The 17079-nt window shown below is 41.6% G+C and overlaps 1 protein-coding gene across 1 annotated transcript; it reads left to right on the forward strand.

Moving 5' to 3' along the window:
- Nucleotides 1-123: 123 nt before the first annotated feature.
- ifngr1 (interferon gamma receptor 1) lies at nucleotides 124-16856 on the forward strand. The gene is made up of 7 exons (XM_030736064.1): nucleotides 124-417; nucleotides 9564-9675; nucleotides 10288-10469; nucleotides 10547-10692; nucleotides 13109-13280; nucleotides 14232-14365; nucleotides 14484-16856. The coding sequence occupies exons 1-7, from the start codon at nucleotides 354-356 to the stop codon at nucleotides 14874-14876; spliced, it is 1203 nt and encodes a 400-aa protein (XP_030591924.1). The 5' UTR covers nucleotides 124-353; the 3' UTR covers nucleotides 14877-16856.
- Nucleotides 16857-17079: the final 223 nt, after the last annotated feature.

The following is a 17079-nucleotide window of genomic DNA, read 5'->3' on the forward strand; positions in this document are numbered from 1 at the left end:
GAATTCTACGTCATCACTCAAAGACTGGATTAAACTGTTAAAAGCTTTTATTTTGAAAACATCTTCCGTTGATGCCATCCAGGTGTTTCCCAGGTGGTTTGTTTCAGTGTCAGTATACGCTAAGACGCCGGAGGGGCAGTTGTGGAGAATGTGCGTCACTTCTTGTCGGCAGATTTCTGTTGAAATTTTTTTGTACAACTATTGAACTTTAAGAAAAACTCACCGATGAGAAATGAAACATGTTGCTGTGACAAATCTGCTTCTTCAATGAGAGCAAGTTGAAATTTTACCTATTTAATTTGGCTCTCGAGCTCTGAAGAGGACGCTGAAATTAAACAGTCGAAGCCGGAACCATGTCTCTGCACGACGCGTTCACGGCTCTGCTCCTTCTGGTCGGCGGTGTTTCTGCCCTGATTGGTATGTAGACCCCATAAATACTAATCCTTGAATTATTATTTCAAACCTCCCGCCCAGTACTGTTAAAGTGAGAAGTCGGTACATTAGAGAGCATGTACATATTTGATTGAATTAGAACGCAATCATCAATCATACACTCAGTCAATCAAGCTTTATTTATACCAGCATGTAATTCAAAGTTAATCACTGGTGTCTGACAAGCTGAGCTGGGTTTGCTGGGGCAAGCATTCAAACTGGTGATCATTTGAAATCTGTGCCTCTTGTAGATGAATTAACTCACATAGTTTCCAATCATTTAGAGATATTTCTTTAATCCCGTGGCACACACATAAACCGCTTGTTCCTTGGAGCCTCGGAATGCTCTTTAGATCTTGCATGATGGCACCAAAGATTTCAATAAGAAAAGGGAATACCGGAGTCTAGCTTCCAGAGGTTTAAGTAAAGATAGTCTGATACTTCAGTAACCTTTTTCCCTAATTGAATAACTAGGCTTTTTGTTTGTTTGTTTGTTTTTTTGATAATTATGAAAATGGTGACATTTTAACTGTGTGTGTAATTAGTTTGCGTATCTCAGAGGATCAAACATTTGCTTGTTCTCATTATGTTGGTTGTATCAGTGTCCGTGGGATGTAGCTATTATTTCAAATCACTGTTTCTGGAGGCTCATCTCCAGACCTGCAATAATTAGTCTGCTTGGTGACGCTTTAAGATAAAGATGGAGCAAAAATTGTTGTTGGAGGGGTTCCTTGATTATTATAGTTTATTATGGTGAATATCATCATATCATTCTGTACTGTAGGCTCAACAAAACGTGTGTTACATGTTATGGGCATTTGTAATTATGTGTGTGTGTGTGTGTGTGTGTGTGTGTGTGTGTGTGTGTGTGTGTGTGTGTGTGTGTGTGTGTGTGTGTGTGTGTGTGTGTGAATGGGGTGTGTTCTTTAAACTGCATGATACTGTGAAGCATTTGAAAGTGATAAATGTGTTCAAGGTCCAGGCAGCTACTGCCAGCTGTGGCTGAGATTATGTTCATTTAATTGCAGCGATTTTATGATCAGTTTAATTAGTAATCAGATATTTCTGTTGCCTGTAGCCTTTGACAGAAACCTTTGGGAACAGTTTCATTCAGTGAATAACTTGTTGCCTCAGTTCTCGTTTCCCTGTTAGCTGCTTTGTTGTTCTATTTATAGGACCGCAGATAACCGGTCCTCTTCTGGCGCATTGACATTCTGCGCTTCTGAAGCACAGATCTAATTTTCCAGATCATTTCATGGTGTGGAAAAAAGAATTCACCGAAATAACCGCATAAACGTCCCATATTATAAACCAAAGGTTAACTATGAACTGTCTGATTGTTTGCAAACTACTGTAAAGAGAGGGTGAGGTCTTAATAAACCAGCTCTCTTTGGACCTGTGAAGAAATCTCAGATAAGAACAGCTGATAAATGACTGCATGAGCTTACACTGTATGATTCATAGAATTGAATAGGTCAGGTGGATGGCACTGCTTTAATGTCCTCAAACTTTATTTCATCAAATATGCATTAGATACACCAGCTCAGCATATGTCAAAACTATGTGGGCATATATATTTTTATGTGGTTGGTTTTGTGGGGCTTATTGGAATTTGAGACAATAGCATTATTCTAATTTTGTGCTTGTTCTGTTTCAATATGACAGTGGCTCTGTACCTAAACCCAGGTCCATAAAGAAAGATATTTACTCTGAAAGTTGACTGGCCTACACAGAGTTCTTACCTCCACCACACCCTAAGCATTGGGATGAATTTATTTGGCCATTACTGCAGTGGTATAAGTCAAGTCAATTTCATATTGATGGTAGACAAAATCTTTAAAAATCACACGATCATTTCCACAGTCAATCAGCTGTCTTAATGTGGGAGTATTTCATGTCTCCACCATCCATCAATTACAAAAATTCAGTGTACCTTTATTATGTAACATCTAGGGGGAAATCAAAAATGGTGGGTTAATTCTCGTCCTTTTGGAAAGACTCATTCACCTATTGGTATAATGTTCAGACATACTCATACTCCTGACCAGGCACTCTTGATACTTACAGGATAAACAAAGCAGCAAAGAAGGCAAATATTGTTCTAGTCATAGGCGTAGGAACCGGGGGGGGGGGGTACGTGTGTCCCCCCCAATATTGGAGACAGGCGCATTTCCCAAAAATTACACCGCGGAGGAGAAAAATTTTTAACACGCGGGCTTTTATTTTGAAGGCCCAACATAGTAGCGTCATGCCACAGCGCTCCCCCCGCCCCCCTCTGAACGGCTCCGGAGCAGCGGCAGGAGTCAGAAACTCTGTCGGGAATATTACCATGAATATGGCTGTTTGTCAGTTTACTTTCATACAGAGGATAAAGTTTACTTACTGGACAAGAAGTCAATTTGCAATGAATTTCAAATGAGAGGCAGAAAAAACATTTTGGCTCTTCTGCTTAGGACAATGTTTTTAACCTTTTGTTTGGCTAAATGCAGGGCTGTAAAGAGGCACACAGCTTGTCTATTAAATATAAGAGGTATCACTTTTATTTATTTCTTTTGGTTATTATTTTTTTTATTGATTATTTATTTTGATTTATTAGATTAGAGTTTCAAACTGAATAAGCATATTTTAATAGGTTTTTTTTTAACTTAAGGCTGATATTAAAAAGTGAATAATTTGTTCATTACATTATTTGTGAGGATTCTTTCATGTCAGAACATTGTTTAATTAAAGAACCAGTCCTGTTGCCGTTCAAACTAAATAAATGCATTTCTGACCATTATTAAATGTTTTCAACCAAAAAAAAATCAAACTGCACTTCTGTGCGCTACTAAATTATTTTTGTGCTACTGAAATATTTAGCTTGCTAGCATATCAAGGAGTGTGAGAGTCACATCATTTTGTGCATTTTGAGAATAAAGTTCTGGTTCTAGTATTATCATTTACTATCAGCAGTAAGCCTGCAAAACTGAGTATCAGTTTTTTTGTTTTTTTTTATGTGCCGTTAAAAACATGTTAGTATCAAGGTAGAACTTTGCCATGATAGCATGGAAAGTTCTATTACTTTTAATAGGATCCCAGAGTAAAGAAAACCAGTAAGTTTATAAAAATTTGGTTTAAAAAAAAAGAAGAAAGGAAGCTCTGGTGCCATATCTGACAGGCGCTCTTCAGTGGGGCAGGTAGAAGTATAATGAACAAAATCCAGGAATCCATCAAGTTTCTTCTTATCCAATCCAGGGTTGCAGTCGGGCTGGAGCCTAGCCCAGCTGTTATAGAGAGAGAGGCAGGGTACACCCTGGACAAGTCACAAGTTTGACAAGACAAGTTTGTCACAGACCTAAGACATAGAGAAAGACAACTCTCACTTTAATAACTATGGCCAATTCAGAATCCGCAATTAATGTAACAAGCATAAGCAAGGAGAGGGTGTCTGTCTCCTGAATCCAAATTGAGAGCTGGTTCCACAGAAGAGGGGCCTGAAAGCTGAAGGCTCTGCCTCCCATTCAACTCCTAAGTATCCTAGGAACCACAAATAAGCCAGCAGCCTGAGAGCGAAATGCTCTATTGGGGTGATACAGTACTATGAGGTCTTTAAGATAAGATGGGACCTGATTATTCAAGACCTTATATGTGAGGAATTAAATTCTGGATTTAACAGGGAGCCAATGAAGAGAAGCCAATATGGGAGAAATCTGCTCTCTCTTTATAGTCCCTGTCAGTACTCTAGCTGCAGCATTTTGGATCAGCTGAAGGCTTTTCAGGGAGCTTTTAGGACAGCCTGATAATAATGAACTACAATAAAACAGCCTAAGGAGTAATAAATGCATGAATTAACTTTTCAGCATCAGTCTGAGAGAAGATGTTTGAGAAATATTGCACAAATGCAAATAAGCAGTCCTACATATTTGCATAATGTGCATTGAAGGACATATCCTGATCAAAATGATTCCAAGATTTCTTACCATGATACTGGAGGCCAAAGTAATGCCATCCAGAGTAAGTATCTGGTTTGGCACCATGTTTCTAAGATTTGTGGGGCCGAACACAATAACTTCTGTTTTATCTGAATTTAGAAACAGGAAATCAGAGGTCATCCAGGCCTTTATGTCTTTAAGACATGCCTGCAGTGTAACTAATTGATGTGTCCTCTGGCTTCATGGATAGATAAAGCTGGGTATCATCTGCATAACCATGAAAATTGATGCAATGCTTTATAATAATACTGCCTAAGGGAAGCATGTATAGTGTAGATAGAAATGGTCCCAGCACAGAACCCTGTGGAACTTCATAATTAACATACGCGGTGAGCATGTGAAATAAAGTCGTACTTGGACAACAAGCTGAAATTTGTTGCACAGAAGCAAAGTGTATTCTCAGTATCCAATATTTTCCTTGAGATGATTCTCATATATATGCTCAAGACACCATGAAATCAGCCCCTAAATCTGTAGGGGTAGCATAACTGTGCATTACCCTCCATACGTTAGTGAATTTTCTGCCCTACAGTCATATATTAGAACCAACAACAACAATTGTATTTTCTCTCATTACTGGTAGCATTAAACTGAAGCTATGTTTCTCCTTGGATTTGTTACCTCTTAAAATAAAGTATGTTCAAATGACTGAGTTTTACATATTAAGAATTTGGTCACAAATGTTAGAAGCTTGAATGCAGGCACTTACAGCACTGCCTTTCAGTTCAGTTGATGTCTCTTGGCTGTTGTGTCTTAACTTGTCACAAGGTCCTCCTTCCTCTTCCTTCGGGTCTGTGTGTTTCTTAGACATGTGTTGGAAATAATTCCTTTCTCAGAAACACACGGGGATGGAAAAGCATGCAGTTAGCACTGAAATCTGCAGCCCTCTCTGGTGGATTCAGGGCTCATCTTTGTTGTAATTTTGGTTTTTTTTTTGTTTTTGTTTTTTTTTGGGGGGGGGGGGGGGGGGGGGGGATGTCGGTGAATGAACTGGCTAAAGTGCAGCATGATTTTGGAAGTTGAAAGGCAGAAGTGTTTTTAATATTTCAGTGACTATTTGGTACTGCTATGGGAAAATGCTGTGGTAGTTCCTGTTCCTAAATCTATGTATCCATGTATCCATGTAACAAAAATGAATTCAAATCGGCCACTCTTACATCTGTGGTGATGACATTACACTGAAAAACTGGTGAAGTCAGTGATTTTTAAGGAAAACTGAGCACATGCTTAACTTAATGCAGCTTGCTTGCACATGCAAGATATAAGATACCACAGTAACCTTGTTGAACCTAATACACTGCTCAAAAAAAATAAAGGGAACACTTAAACAACACAATATAACTCCAAGTAAATCAAACTTCTGTGAAATCAAACTGTCCACTTAGCAAGCAACACTGATTGACAATCAATTTCACATGCTGTTGTGCAAATGGAATAGGCAACAGGTGGAAATTATTGGCAATTAGCAAGACACTCAATACCTGCAGAACCACTCAATAAAGGAGTGGTTCTGCAGGTGGGGACCACAGACCACTTCTCAGTACCTATGCTTTCTGGCTGATGTTTTGGTCACTTTTGAATGTTGGTGGTGCTTTCACACTCGTGGTAGCATGAGACGGACTCTACAACCCACACAAGTGGCTCAGGTAGTGCAGCTCATCCAGGATGGCACATCAATGCGAGCTGTGGCAAGAAGGTTTGCTGTGTTTGTCAGCGTAGTGTCCAGAGGCTGGAGGCGCTACCAGGAGACAGGCCAGTACACCAGGAGATGTGGAGGAGGCCGTAGGAGGGCAACAACCCAGCAGCAGGACCGCTACCTCTGCCTTTGTGCAAGGAGGAACAGGAGGAGCACTGCCAGAGCCCTGCAAAATGACCTCCAGCAGGCCACAAATGTGCGTGTGTCTGCACAAACAGTTAGAAACCAACCCCATGAGGATGGCATGAGGGCCCGACATCCACAGATGGGGGTTGTGCTCACAGCTCAACACCCTGCAGGACGCTTGGCATTTGCCAGAGAACACCAGGATTGGCAAATTCACCACTGGCGCCCTGTGCTCTTCACAGATGAAAGCAGGTTCACACTGAGCACATGTGACAGACGTGACAGAGTCTGGAGACGCCGTGGAGAGTGATCTGCTGCCTGCAGCATCCTTCAGCATGACCAGTTTGGCAGTGGGTCAGTAATGGTGTGGGGTGGCATTTCTTTGGAGGGCCGCACAGACCTCCATGTGCTCACCAGAGGTAGCATGACTGCCATTAGTTACCGAGATGAGATCCTCAGACCCCTTGTGAGACCATATGCTGGTGCAGTTGGCCCTGGGTTCCTCCTAATGCAGGACAATGCTAGACCTCATGTGGCTGGAGTGTGTCAGCAGTTCCTGCACGATGAAGGCATTGAAGCTATAGACTGGCCTGCCCGTTCCCCAGACCTGAATCCGATTGAGCACATCTGGGACATCATGTCTCGCTCCATCCACCAACATCATGTTGCACCACAGACTGTCCAGGAGTTGGAGGATGCTTTAGTCCAGGTCTGGGAGGAGATCCCTCAGGAGACCATCCGCCACCTCATCAGGAGCATGCCCAGGCACTGTAGGGAGGTCATACAGGCACGTGGAGGCCACACACAATACTGAGCCTCATTTTGACTTGTTTTAAGGACATTACATCAAAGTTGGATCAGCGTGTAGTGTGTTTTTCCACTTTAATTTTGTGTGTGACTCCAAATCCAGGCCTCCATTGGTTAATAAATTTGATTTCCATTGATGATTTTTGTGTGATTTTGTTGTCAGCACATTCAACTTTGTACAGAGCAAAGTATTCAATGAGAATATTTCATTCAGATCTAGGATGGGTTATTTGAGTGTTCCCTTTATTTTTTTTGAGCAGTGTAGTTAGAGAAGAAAAGGGTTTCATGCTTCATTACTGTTTCATTTTTCTTTCAGTATAATTTAGCCTCATATTTTAATCAGAAGGCTTTTGGAGAATTTTGACCTGAATAATAATTTTGTGGCTTGATTCTTGACTCTGAACTACCAGGAATCAAAGATTCCAGATAAATGTACTTCTGTCCAAACAAGTTTACCCCTCAACTGGTTCCCCACGGGGATGCGTGCTGCTACCATTATTTATCCTGTACACAAGTATGTGTCAGAGCAGGTATAGCAACAGGATCAGTTTAAAGTATGCAGATGGCTCTAGGACAAAGAGACCAGTTCCAGCCCAGTCGTTGATGACTTTGTGTGCGCAATGAGTCCTATCTTTAGTTTCAAAGTATAGAAATTATTCATGTGAAGCAGTGTTTTTGTTTCTAGTTGCCTTTGTTTTGAGCACAACATGTTTGAGGAAACTTTATTTCCACACTGACAAAACCGTGCTGATTTTATTTCATCATGCTTTCATCGAATGTCTTTCTTCTGTTTCCTCTGTGTCGGGGTTTAGATATTTATCTGTAAAGAATAGAAACTAAATCAGATTGTTAAATGGTCCAAGGGGCAGATTGGCGAGTTGAACCCAGCATCTCTGTATACCAAACAATCAGAGCAGGTGGCAGGTTTGATTTTACTTGATGACAGTAAGACAAGATGATTTCACCAAAACGACAACTTGATCGAAGCTGAAGATGGATTGATAGTTTGGTAACATCAAAGCTGACATAATCAGATGTAGCACTACTACATCACACTATTTCACACTATCATTTTGCAGAAGAAATTGTCCATGTCACATAACAGCTGCACGCGTCTTCTGGTTGGCAGCCATGGGCAGCAGCATGTTCCTGGCGTAATTAATCTTCACCGTTTCCACCCTGATGCAACCTTGTCTTTCTGAGTTTGGCTTTCATTTTGCATGGATCAGCAATGGCTGTAAATGTACCTTTTCTGCCCATGCTGCCAAATCATGCTGGGCCAATTTTTTTTTTTTTTGAAGATTACCTTTTGGGTTGTTGTTTTTGCTTGATTTTCTTTCCCTTTAAGTGAGCCAGAAGTTGACTAACAATGTGTAATGCTGGAGAGAAACCAGTATGGTGACATCCATACCTGTCATACACTTACTTGAGAGAAAGCATGTTTTACAGTTTAACACAGCCAGACAGTGACAGTGGTGTTGTAACTGAACTCTGTCTGTACAGATCTGATTGGCTTCGATGATAAATGTATTTTTCCACCTCCATGGGTGGAAGCTGAAATTTTAGCCAATGTTTTCTTTGGTATCATAGACAAAAAGGAAGAAAAACCTATCCCCACCCCCTTAAAAAAACAGCAAGCAGTGGTGTGGGTATAACGCAACTTCAGTTGATTTATATCTTCAGGTTGGTTTGCCCGGCTTTGGCCGAGAAATGATGCAAACCTGTCCTACAGGTGTTTTCCCTGAAGAGTTCTCCCCCCCCTACACTGGATGGTGACATAATAAAAGAATAAAATAAACATTTCAGGTGGCAGTTTTTCACATCCCCTCAGCCAAACAGTGTAACACAACAAACCTGCAGTAAGTCCTATCTCTATTTATTTACTGAGGTTCTGATTTTGTCTGGAGAACAGTTAATACAGTTGATACAGACAGGTGTTTCTATTATTGTGTCCACCCCATTTATATCAGTGATGGTAAGCTGAATATTTATTTCTGCTGAAAGAGAAAGTGAATATTGCAACCTTAAAATTTCAATTTCAATTTCAATTTCAAACCTTTATTTAACAAGGAAGAAAAAACACATTGAGATTAAAATCTCTCTTTCAAGTGTGTCCTGGGTATGACAGATATTCACAGAAAACAGCCATACAGAGCTCTTGACTAAAAGGGCATTCTTTTTCTAAATGCGCCACATTGTTCCCTACGCCTGAGTGTGTAGCTTATATGCAAGAAATGATTTGGACACCATGAAGCAAAACTGAAAGGCTGCTCCTGTAGCTAATATAATTGAGCTCAGAATGTCGGCTGATCAAGCATAACATTATGACCACCTCCCTAATATTGTGTTGGTCTCCCTTTTGCTGCCAAAACAAGCCAAAGAGACCAGTTAAGACATGGACTCCGTGTGTGTGTGTGTGTGTGTGTGTGTGTGTGTGTGTGTGTGTGTGTATTTCTCTAAACATCCAGTTTGAGACAAATGGCTCTTCAGTTATTTCTATTTTCTCAATTTTTTTTTTTTTTTACTTGCAGTTTCACCTCCAGCTAATGTAAACGTGAGCTGCCAAAATGTTAACGTCTCAGTCCGCTGGGATTACAGCACAGAAGAATCCCAAACGGTCTTCAGGGGAAACATCCATCCATGGTGAGAAAACATCTGTTGTGCTACATTATGTTCAAATATAATTTCATCTTTGTGGTGCTTGTTTCATTCTGTGTGATCAGGGTGCCTAAATGTGCTGCTGTGCTATCGCTTTGTGGGGCACGGTTTGTCAACATTAGCGAACTCCAAGACTCTATTACAATCATAAATGACATTTTTGAGTAACAACACACTTTCTCCATTAGGTTTAGTCTATTATTATTACCTCCGCCAAGGAGGTTATGTTTTCGGTCGCATTGGTTTGTTTGTCTGTTTGTTTGTTTGTCAGCAGGGTTACTCCAAAACTTATGAACAGATTTCGATGAAATTTTGTGGAGTGGTTGGAAATGACAAGAGGAAGAAGTGATTAAATTTTGGTGGTGATCCGGATCACGATCTGGATCCAGGAAATTTTTTTAAGGATTCTTCACTATTGCGGGATAGTGGGTTATTGTTGTCTGGGAAAGATGAAAGATTATTTCACAGTATTTATATACACGTATTACAGCGTCACTGACCCTATGGCCTTGGCGGAGGTTTGCGCTCTCTGAGTGCTTCTAGTTATCCATTGAATTATTCTGACATTTCCTTATTTTTTCTTTTCTTTTTATTCAGGAATTGTACATTTGAAACCACAGCTCATCAGTACGACCTGAGCAACTGCATTTGGAAACAGGAAGAGAGATACCTGAAGATTATGCATGTCACTATAGCAGCTATACGGGGAGGCAACCAGTCCAAAGCTGTGTCATCAAATACTTTCTCCTTTAACAGAATCAAGACAGTTGAGACAAAATGTAAGTAATGCAGCTCGTGGGTTTTTGCATGATTTAACTAACAGAGAGAGAGATTACATTTAAATGTCTCTGTTCAGGTTCTTTAGATTTTCCTTCAGTAGAAATAAAAGTGGATGAGTTGATGGGCACAGTAGGTTTCAAGAATCCGCTCTACTTCTACAAAGAACTGAAGCAGGTGAACACAGATGCTGCTACATTGGACTTCAAAGTCTCTACTACACAGGTAAGGGGTCGCTGCCATACACCAGACATTTATTTTGTGTATTATTTTTGGCAAATGAAACAATGGTAATAAGAGACATGTGCATATATTTCAACACTGGCTATGACTGCAGAATTCATGTGCTAATGTCTGTTGGACTTAAATTATTAATGGCAAAGGTGACTTTTTGAATATAGCACATTTCATGTAAACTTAATGTGCTTACCATAGAAGATAAAAGCATAAAAACCTGAAAATAAAAAGATGATAGAATGAAAATAAAAGATGATTAAAATGCAGTACTTATCAAAGAACCAAAGAACCAAAAAAATAACAACCCAAGTAGTCTCTACTCTCGGTCATATGTATCCTGGCCCTTCCCCTCCTCCTACTCAATCAACAACACAACACACACATAGGGTCTTGGGGGGGGGGGGGGGGGGGGGCAGGTGGGTGCTGGTGGGTGCCGCAACGAGTGGGGCCAATTCCCTGACTCTGCTCACTGCATTGCATGATGTCCCACCCCAACCCCACCCTTTTTTTTTTTTTTTTTTAATTACACTGTACAGCTCACAACACATCATAGTACACATAGGGCCTTGGGGGGCAGGTGTATCACACCGTGGCTAGTGGGTGGAGTTGCTGAAGTGGCTCCACTTATTTGTTCGCTGCTGCCTGCTCCTCAATTTTATCTACATCTTAGACATTGAGGGCCTTGGGGGGATGGTGTGGATGGGCGCTGTTGTCCAGTGCACATGTTACATCTGTCCCCCAATTTTAATAGCACTGTAGCTTTCACACAGTCATACACATTTCTCCCAATACATGCACCCACATACACCTAACATATCACCCCAACCATTTTGAGTGGGAGGAGGGGGTGGGCGGGTCTTCCCACACCCGGGTTTCATGCACCCTGCCGGGGGTGGGGACTGGCTAGTAGTTCGGGGCTGGGTTGGCTGCTTCTCTGGGGCGCCGCTGGCTCGGTGCTGGTGACTGCTTGCCCACACTGAATGTCCATGTATGGTCCGTGTATGTGAGCATGGGTGTGTGACTGGCATGTATGAATATATGACGTGTGTGCGTGTGGATAGCTGGTCCTGGGTCTGTGGCTTGTTGAGCCTTGGCCCCTGTGGGACACGGTTGCGGAGGGCAGGAGTCATCCCTGCCTACCGCTCCCCGCTGCTCCCCACGGATTGTCACTGCCGCCCCTGGGGTGTGGGTGCCTGGGGGTCCTGGGGTGCATGGCCGGATGTCTTGGCGTGGCTTATGTCCCACTCCCTTGGCGGCTGTGGCCTGGGGGTGGCTCGGGCCTCTTTGGCGTTGGGGGGGCTCTGCTGGGTGTCGGGCGGTTCCCGGGGGCCTCAGGGCCTCGGGGCTGCATTCTCGGCCCGTGCTGGGGGGGCCAGCCTGCTGGAGGGGCGGGCTGCTCATTGCCTATGGCTCTCTGGGCTCTTGCCCGTTGACTGTGGGGGCCCCGTCTGGGGTCTTCCTCCTCTGGGGTGTGCGCGCAGTTGCCGTTGGGATGTGTGGTCTCAGGTCTTCTGTGCTCCTGGTGGGCCGTGGATGACCCGGGTCCCCTGGGTCTTTCTCTGCCTGCCTCTGGATCCTGTGGGAGGGTGGTTGCAGCTTCTTGCCCTCATTATTGAGTACGTTCCATGGCAGAGGAACACATATACATTACTACAAACTACAGCAAGACTGTATGTGTGTGTGTGTATATGCATATATATATATATATATATATATATATATATATATATATATATATATATATATATATATATATATATATATATATATATATATATATATATATATGTATGTGTGTGTGTGTGTGTGTATGTGTGTGTGTGTGTATGTGTGTGTGTATGTGTGTGTGTGTGTATGTGTGTGTGTATGTGTGTATGTATGTATGTGTGTATGTATGTGTGTATGTATGTATGTGTGTGTGTGTGTGTGAAGGTGTATGTATGTGTAGCTTTTATCTTCTACCCCCCCCCTCCCCTTTTTTTTTCCTTTTTTCCCTTTTTCTTTTTTCCTTTTTGCTTTCCATCTCTCTCTTCTTCTTTCCCTACCTGTCAGATCTGGCAAGAATAAATAAATACAATTAACAAGAATAGCCTATAGAAAATAATTATAGAGCACGACTTGTAAAAGAAAATATGTTTGGTACAATAATGCCTTCGGATTATCATTCCGATTGCGAAAACTGCCAGACATGACAGGTCAAAAAAAAAAAAAGAAAAAAGAACCAAAGTACTAGCAACAATAAATATACTGTGTATTATATATTTTTACTAATTTATTTTAAAAAAAGGAAACTGCTAATACACGGGGCCTTATGTGATTTTATAAAATACAAGTAGGAATAATAGTTTGCACCTTGTATTTAACTTGAATAATCAACTTTAATATATTCTTGTGTGACTTTCAGGGAAGCTTTAAAGGATCGTGCTCAAAGGAAGAAACTTGCAAATGTGATGTCTCATTCCACGAGGGTGCGGAGAAGTGTGTCACGCTGACAGGAATGATGTTTTTCCGGATTGGTGTTGAGCAGATGGAGTTCAGGAAGACGCCCAAGATCTGTGACCATCATAAACCGAGAGGTGTGAAGAGCGGGTTTTTTTTTGTTTGTTTTTTCCTCTCAGAGATGCGTGACAGAGGCTTCTGGTTTGAGTGACAAACAAATAAAGGACAGCAGGAAACAGTGCTGTGTTTGCACAGGCCTAATGCAAAAACTGGGTGGGGCTCTCATTCCATTAATGGCAGTGTGACAGAGATCAAGATCTTCACGAATTTGCTTTTTGTGTTCTTATTGATTTGCTTCAGATACAATATCAGGATTTGGATGCAAACATTGAAACACTGACAGATGTAAAGCTATTTATACCCTAACAGGGTGTGCTGCAGATCCTGTCCAGAAGCAGACCTAGAAGGAAATTTGGAAGTGGTTTGGGAACGTCATACTAAAATAAAAGAGCATTGAATGGATATTTGCATAAATTTAACATGTTTGCCAGTTTTTGGTTCACATTTCAGCTGGTCAGGCTTTCACTGCGATGCTGCTGTGATCTGGGACTTGTTTTTGTTTTTGGTTCCTCTCAGAGACTTCTGTATGGAAGTACGCTGCTATGCAACACTAGTCGGAATTTGATACTGTGACTAAATGTTAAATACATGTTGAAGAGATCAATGAAGCCACCTCCTACGACCGAGCAGCTCTCCCCTGTCTAAGATCAGCGATCACTGCTTCAGCACAAAATTTTCACACAGTGAAACTAAAGTATATTTCAGACTGGAACTTTATATTTGAATGAAGGTCATTTCCATCTGCAATCATTTATATTTAGAGGTGTTCTGGGATCTTCCCAAGCTGGGTTGGAGGTAGGTTGTGAAAAGGGTGGCAAATGTGCAGCAACAGTGCAAAGCTAAAGTAGCTTAAATAATACAGCCCTATATGAGCTTATCATATCATACTATATAAAACAGAACCAGCTGATGTGGGTTTAGTTTAGTTCCTGAATTCATGTTTTTTTGTTTTGGTTTTGCTTTTTTAGAAAATTTCCATGAGATTGTGCTCGGAGTTGTGCTGCTGTCCATCGTTTTCCTTGCTATCCTTGTGCTAATTGCTTGCATCTGTAAGGTGCAAGCTTGGACAATGGAGTCCTTCAAGTCTTTACCCAAGTCTCTGGTAAGGTGTCCAATTAAAATAAATGAATGAATCAGAGCACTGGTAATGATGCTGCTTTAGCTGTTTTTAACCTCGTGGGCGATGCTTTGTCTGTGCCTGTCTGCTTGTTACCTCACAGAGAACAAATGAGGGGGGACAGCCTTTGGTGCATAAAAATCCAGCCGGACCAGACATTAGTTCAGTCCACATCTGCGACCCACACAAAAGCCTTCCCGTCAGCTCAGGGTACCCCAACCACTCTGAGGATCTCCAGGACAGCAGTGCTGGCTCTGACTGCAAGTCTGCCAGTTGCCTCGACATGGGAACACAACATCTGGACTACAGTGAGCCAGATATGGAGGATGTGGGGTTGATCTCTGACAGAAACAGTACAGATGATGACTCTGCAGATGACTCTGAGAAGACAGAGTGTGTTTCAGTTGAAGAAGTGGTGTCTCCCTATGACTGCCCGCATGTTCTGAGGCTGGACATGGGTAATGGAGAAGTGGCCACAGGTTACACCGGGAATTAAATCAGTTCTCAGAGGACTTGTTTTGAGATTGAAGGGGGTTTTTTTGTTGTTGTTGTTTCTTTGTTTTAGTGATGGTAATCAAAGACTAGCAATCTCAGCCCACCTCTGGAATGTAAGCTTGTAAATTTTCACCATATTTTTACCTTTTTTAAGATTTTAAGACTGTGGTTAACACTGCACTGATGGAGTTGGTTGTCTCAGGGAAACAAGGTGATCTTTGTCTTCCAGCTGTCCAGCTGGTTATGGAAGCAGCTAGGTGGATCTCTGCTGGTGTCTGCCCCTGCAGCAGTGCGCACCAGTGTTAAAGAGTGGCCGCTTCGAAGCACAGTGAGAATCTCAGATTTGAAGTTCAAGGAAACGAGCTTCAAAAGAAGGATACCTCAGGAGGGACGGTTCCCCTAAATCACACACACACACACACACACACACACAGATGGATTTCAAATAGGAAGATCGATTTAACTTCATCTCTGCTTAGGATATTTTTAGATATAAACTGATTGGGCGCAACATTTAAACCACCTGCCTAATATTGGGTAGCACTCAGTCGTGCTCCATGACAGTGGCCCCTTTCGTTGTAGGTCTGTGTGGTTTTCCAGCACATCCTGCAGATGCGTGGTCAAATTGGGATTTATCAGTGCAGTGAGGGGGCTGACTGGTTTAGATGAGTCCAAATGAGGTTGTTGGAGTACCATTTTGGGTCATTTTATCCTGCAGAAAGCAGTAGTAATGAAAACTGCAAATATCTGCAGGAGCAATATAAACTATTTTAAACAAATTGTGCTCCACAAAAGCTCCAGCAGCATCTACACGTCTATTAATTTTCTAAACTCACCCGCATCATAGTGTGACTGGAGCCTATGCCAGCTGACAGTGTGTGAAGCATCCATCCATCCATCCATCCATCCATCCACTTCTGCTTATCTAATTTCAAGTCACGGGTAGACTGGAGCCTTTCCCAGGTGTCATTGGGTGAGAATCAGGGTATAACCTGGACAGGCTGCTGGTCTATCACGAGGCTCAAGGTGAGGGCAGGAAAAACCTCCAAATCCTGACATCAAACCAAACTATGACGGGATAAATAAAGATGTTTGTTTTATGTTATTGTTGTTGTTGTATTGACCCTTAAAGAGTCCTAAAAACCGTTCTGAGCCACTGTAAGGTTTTTGCGTGACTAGTCAGAGATAAAAAAAAAAAAACTTTCCAGTCCCGACAGCAGAACTGCAGGTGTCACATCTTTCCACACTGCTGACTGTGCCTCACCTGCGCATTGTTGTTTGGGAAAACTGAAACCAGAAAAACTGGCCCTGTAGGTCATGGGTTAGTGTTTTTCTTCTGCATGCGTCATACGCAAACTGGTATTTACTTCAGGGTTGATGTTTTATTTTTTTAATAATGGGGGAAATTTCAGATATTGATGTATTAAAGGTATTTTTGTACATGTCCTTATGTAATCACATTTAACCCCCATTTACTCGAGCCTGTAACTGCTCTGTATAAAGGTTTGACTGAAACATTTAGGTCTGCTTTCTCCACAGCGTGGGAGTTTGACTGCTTGAATGTAAACACGCAGTTTTGCCAAAGATGGTTTTAAGTCTGCTGAGTGTCACCTGTGGGGGATGAAAGAAATGTTGAGATCAGCAGGAACCTTGAAAACTGCTTACAGCGTGTTTTAATCATTTGTCTGTAGCAGTGATGACTTTGGAGGGCTGGGTATGACTTGAAGTTATCTGATACAAATCAAAGAAAAGATTTTGACTAACATAACCATGAATCTTCCATGAAGCATTATGTTTGTGTTGCATATTGTTTGAAATGTAAGGTTTGCATCATACTTCCATAGCATGAATCTGAACATAAAGTTCAGAGTGTTTGTTTCGTTTAGCGTAAAATCTGGTGTAAAATGCTGCTGTGGACAGTTGCCATATTTTTGAATGATATGTGAACAAAGCTCGAGTTCTATTGAAGTGGAGATTTGAAATGGTCAGTAAATATTTTTGTTTTGGAGGGTTTTTGTGTGTATTTTCTGTAAAGTATCATTTTAGAAGTTTTTAATATGAGCCAAAAAGTAAGAGCTTAGTTTTAGGGTTGAAGGTAGCGTCATGTGATATATCACCAACAGGCTTTTGGCTGCTCTCGTGTTTTGTTTTATTTATTTATTTTAAACACAATGAAGCACAAACGTCTTAAACAGACCATACTT

The sequence above is a fragment of the Archocentrus centrarchus genome, chromosome 1, assembly GCF_007364275.1.
Source record: "Archocentrus centrarchus isolate MPI-CPG fArcCen1 chromosome 1, fArcCen1, whole genome shotgun sequence".
NCBI lineage: Eukaryota > Metazoa > Chordata > Actinopteri > Cichliformes > Cichlidae > Archocentrus > Archocentrus centrarchus.

Coding starts and splice junctions, on each gene's coding strand:
- ifngr1 (XM_030736064.1), top strand. CDS start 354: ATGTCTCTGCACGACGCGTTCACGGCTCTGCTCCTTCTGGTCGGCGGT. Junction 418..9,563: donor CGGTGTTTCTGCCCTGATTG/GTATGTAGACCC, acceptor TTTTACTTGCAG/TTTCACCTCCAGCTAATGTA. Junction 10,470..10,546: donor CAAGACAGTTGAGACAAAAT/GTAAGTAATGCA, acceptor GTCTCTGTTCAG/GTTCTTTAGATTTTCCTTCA.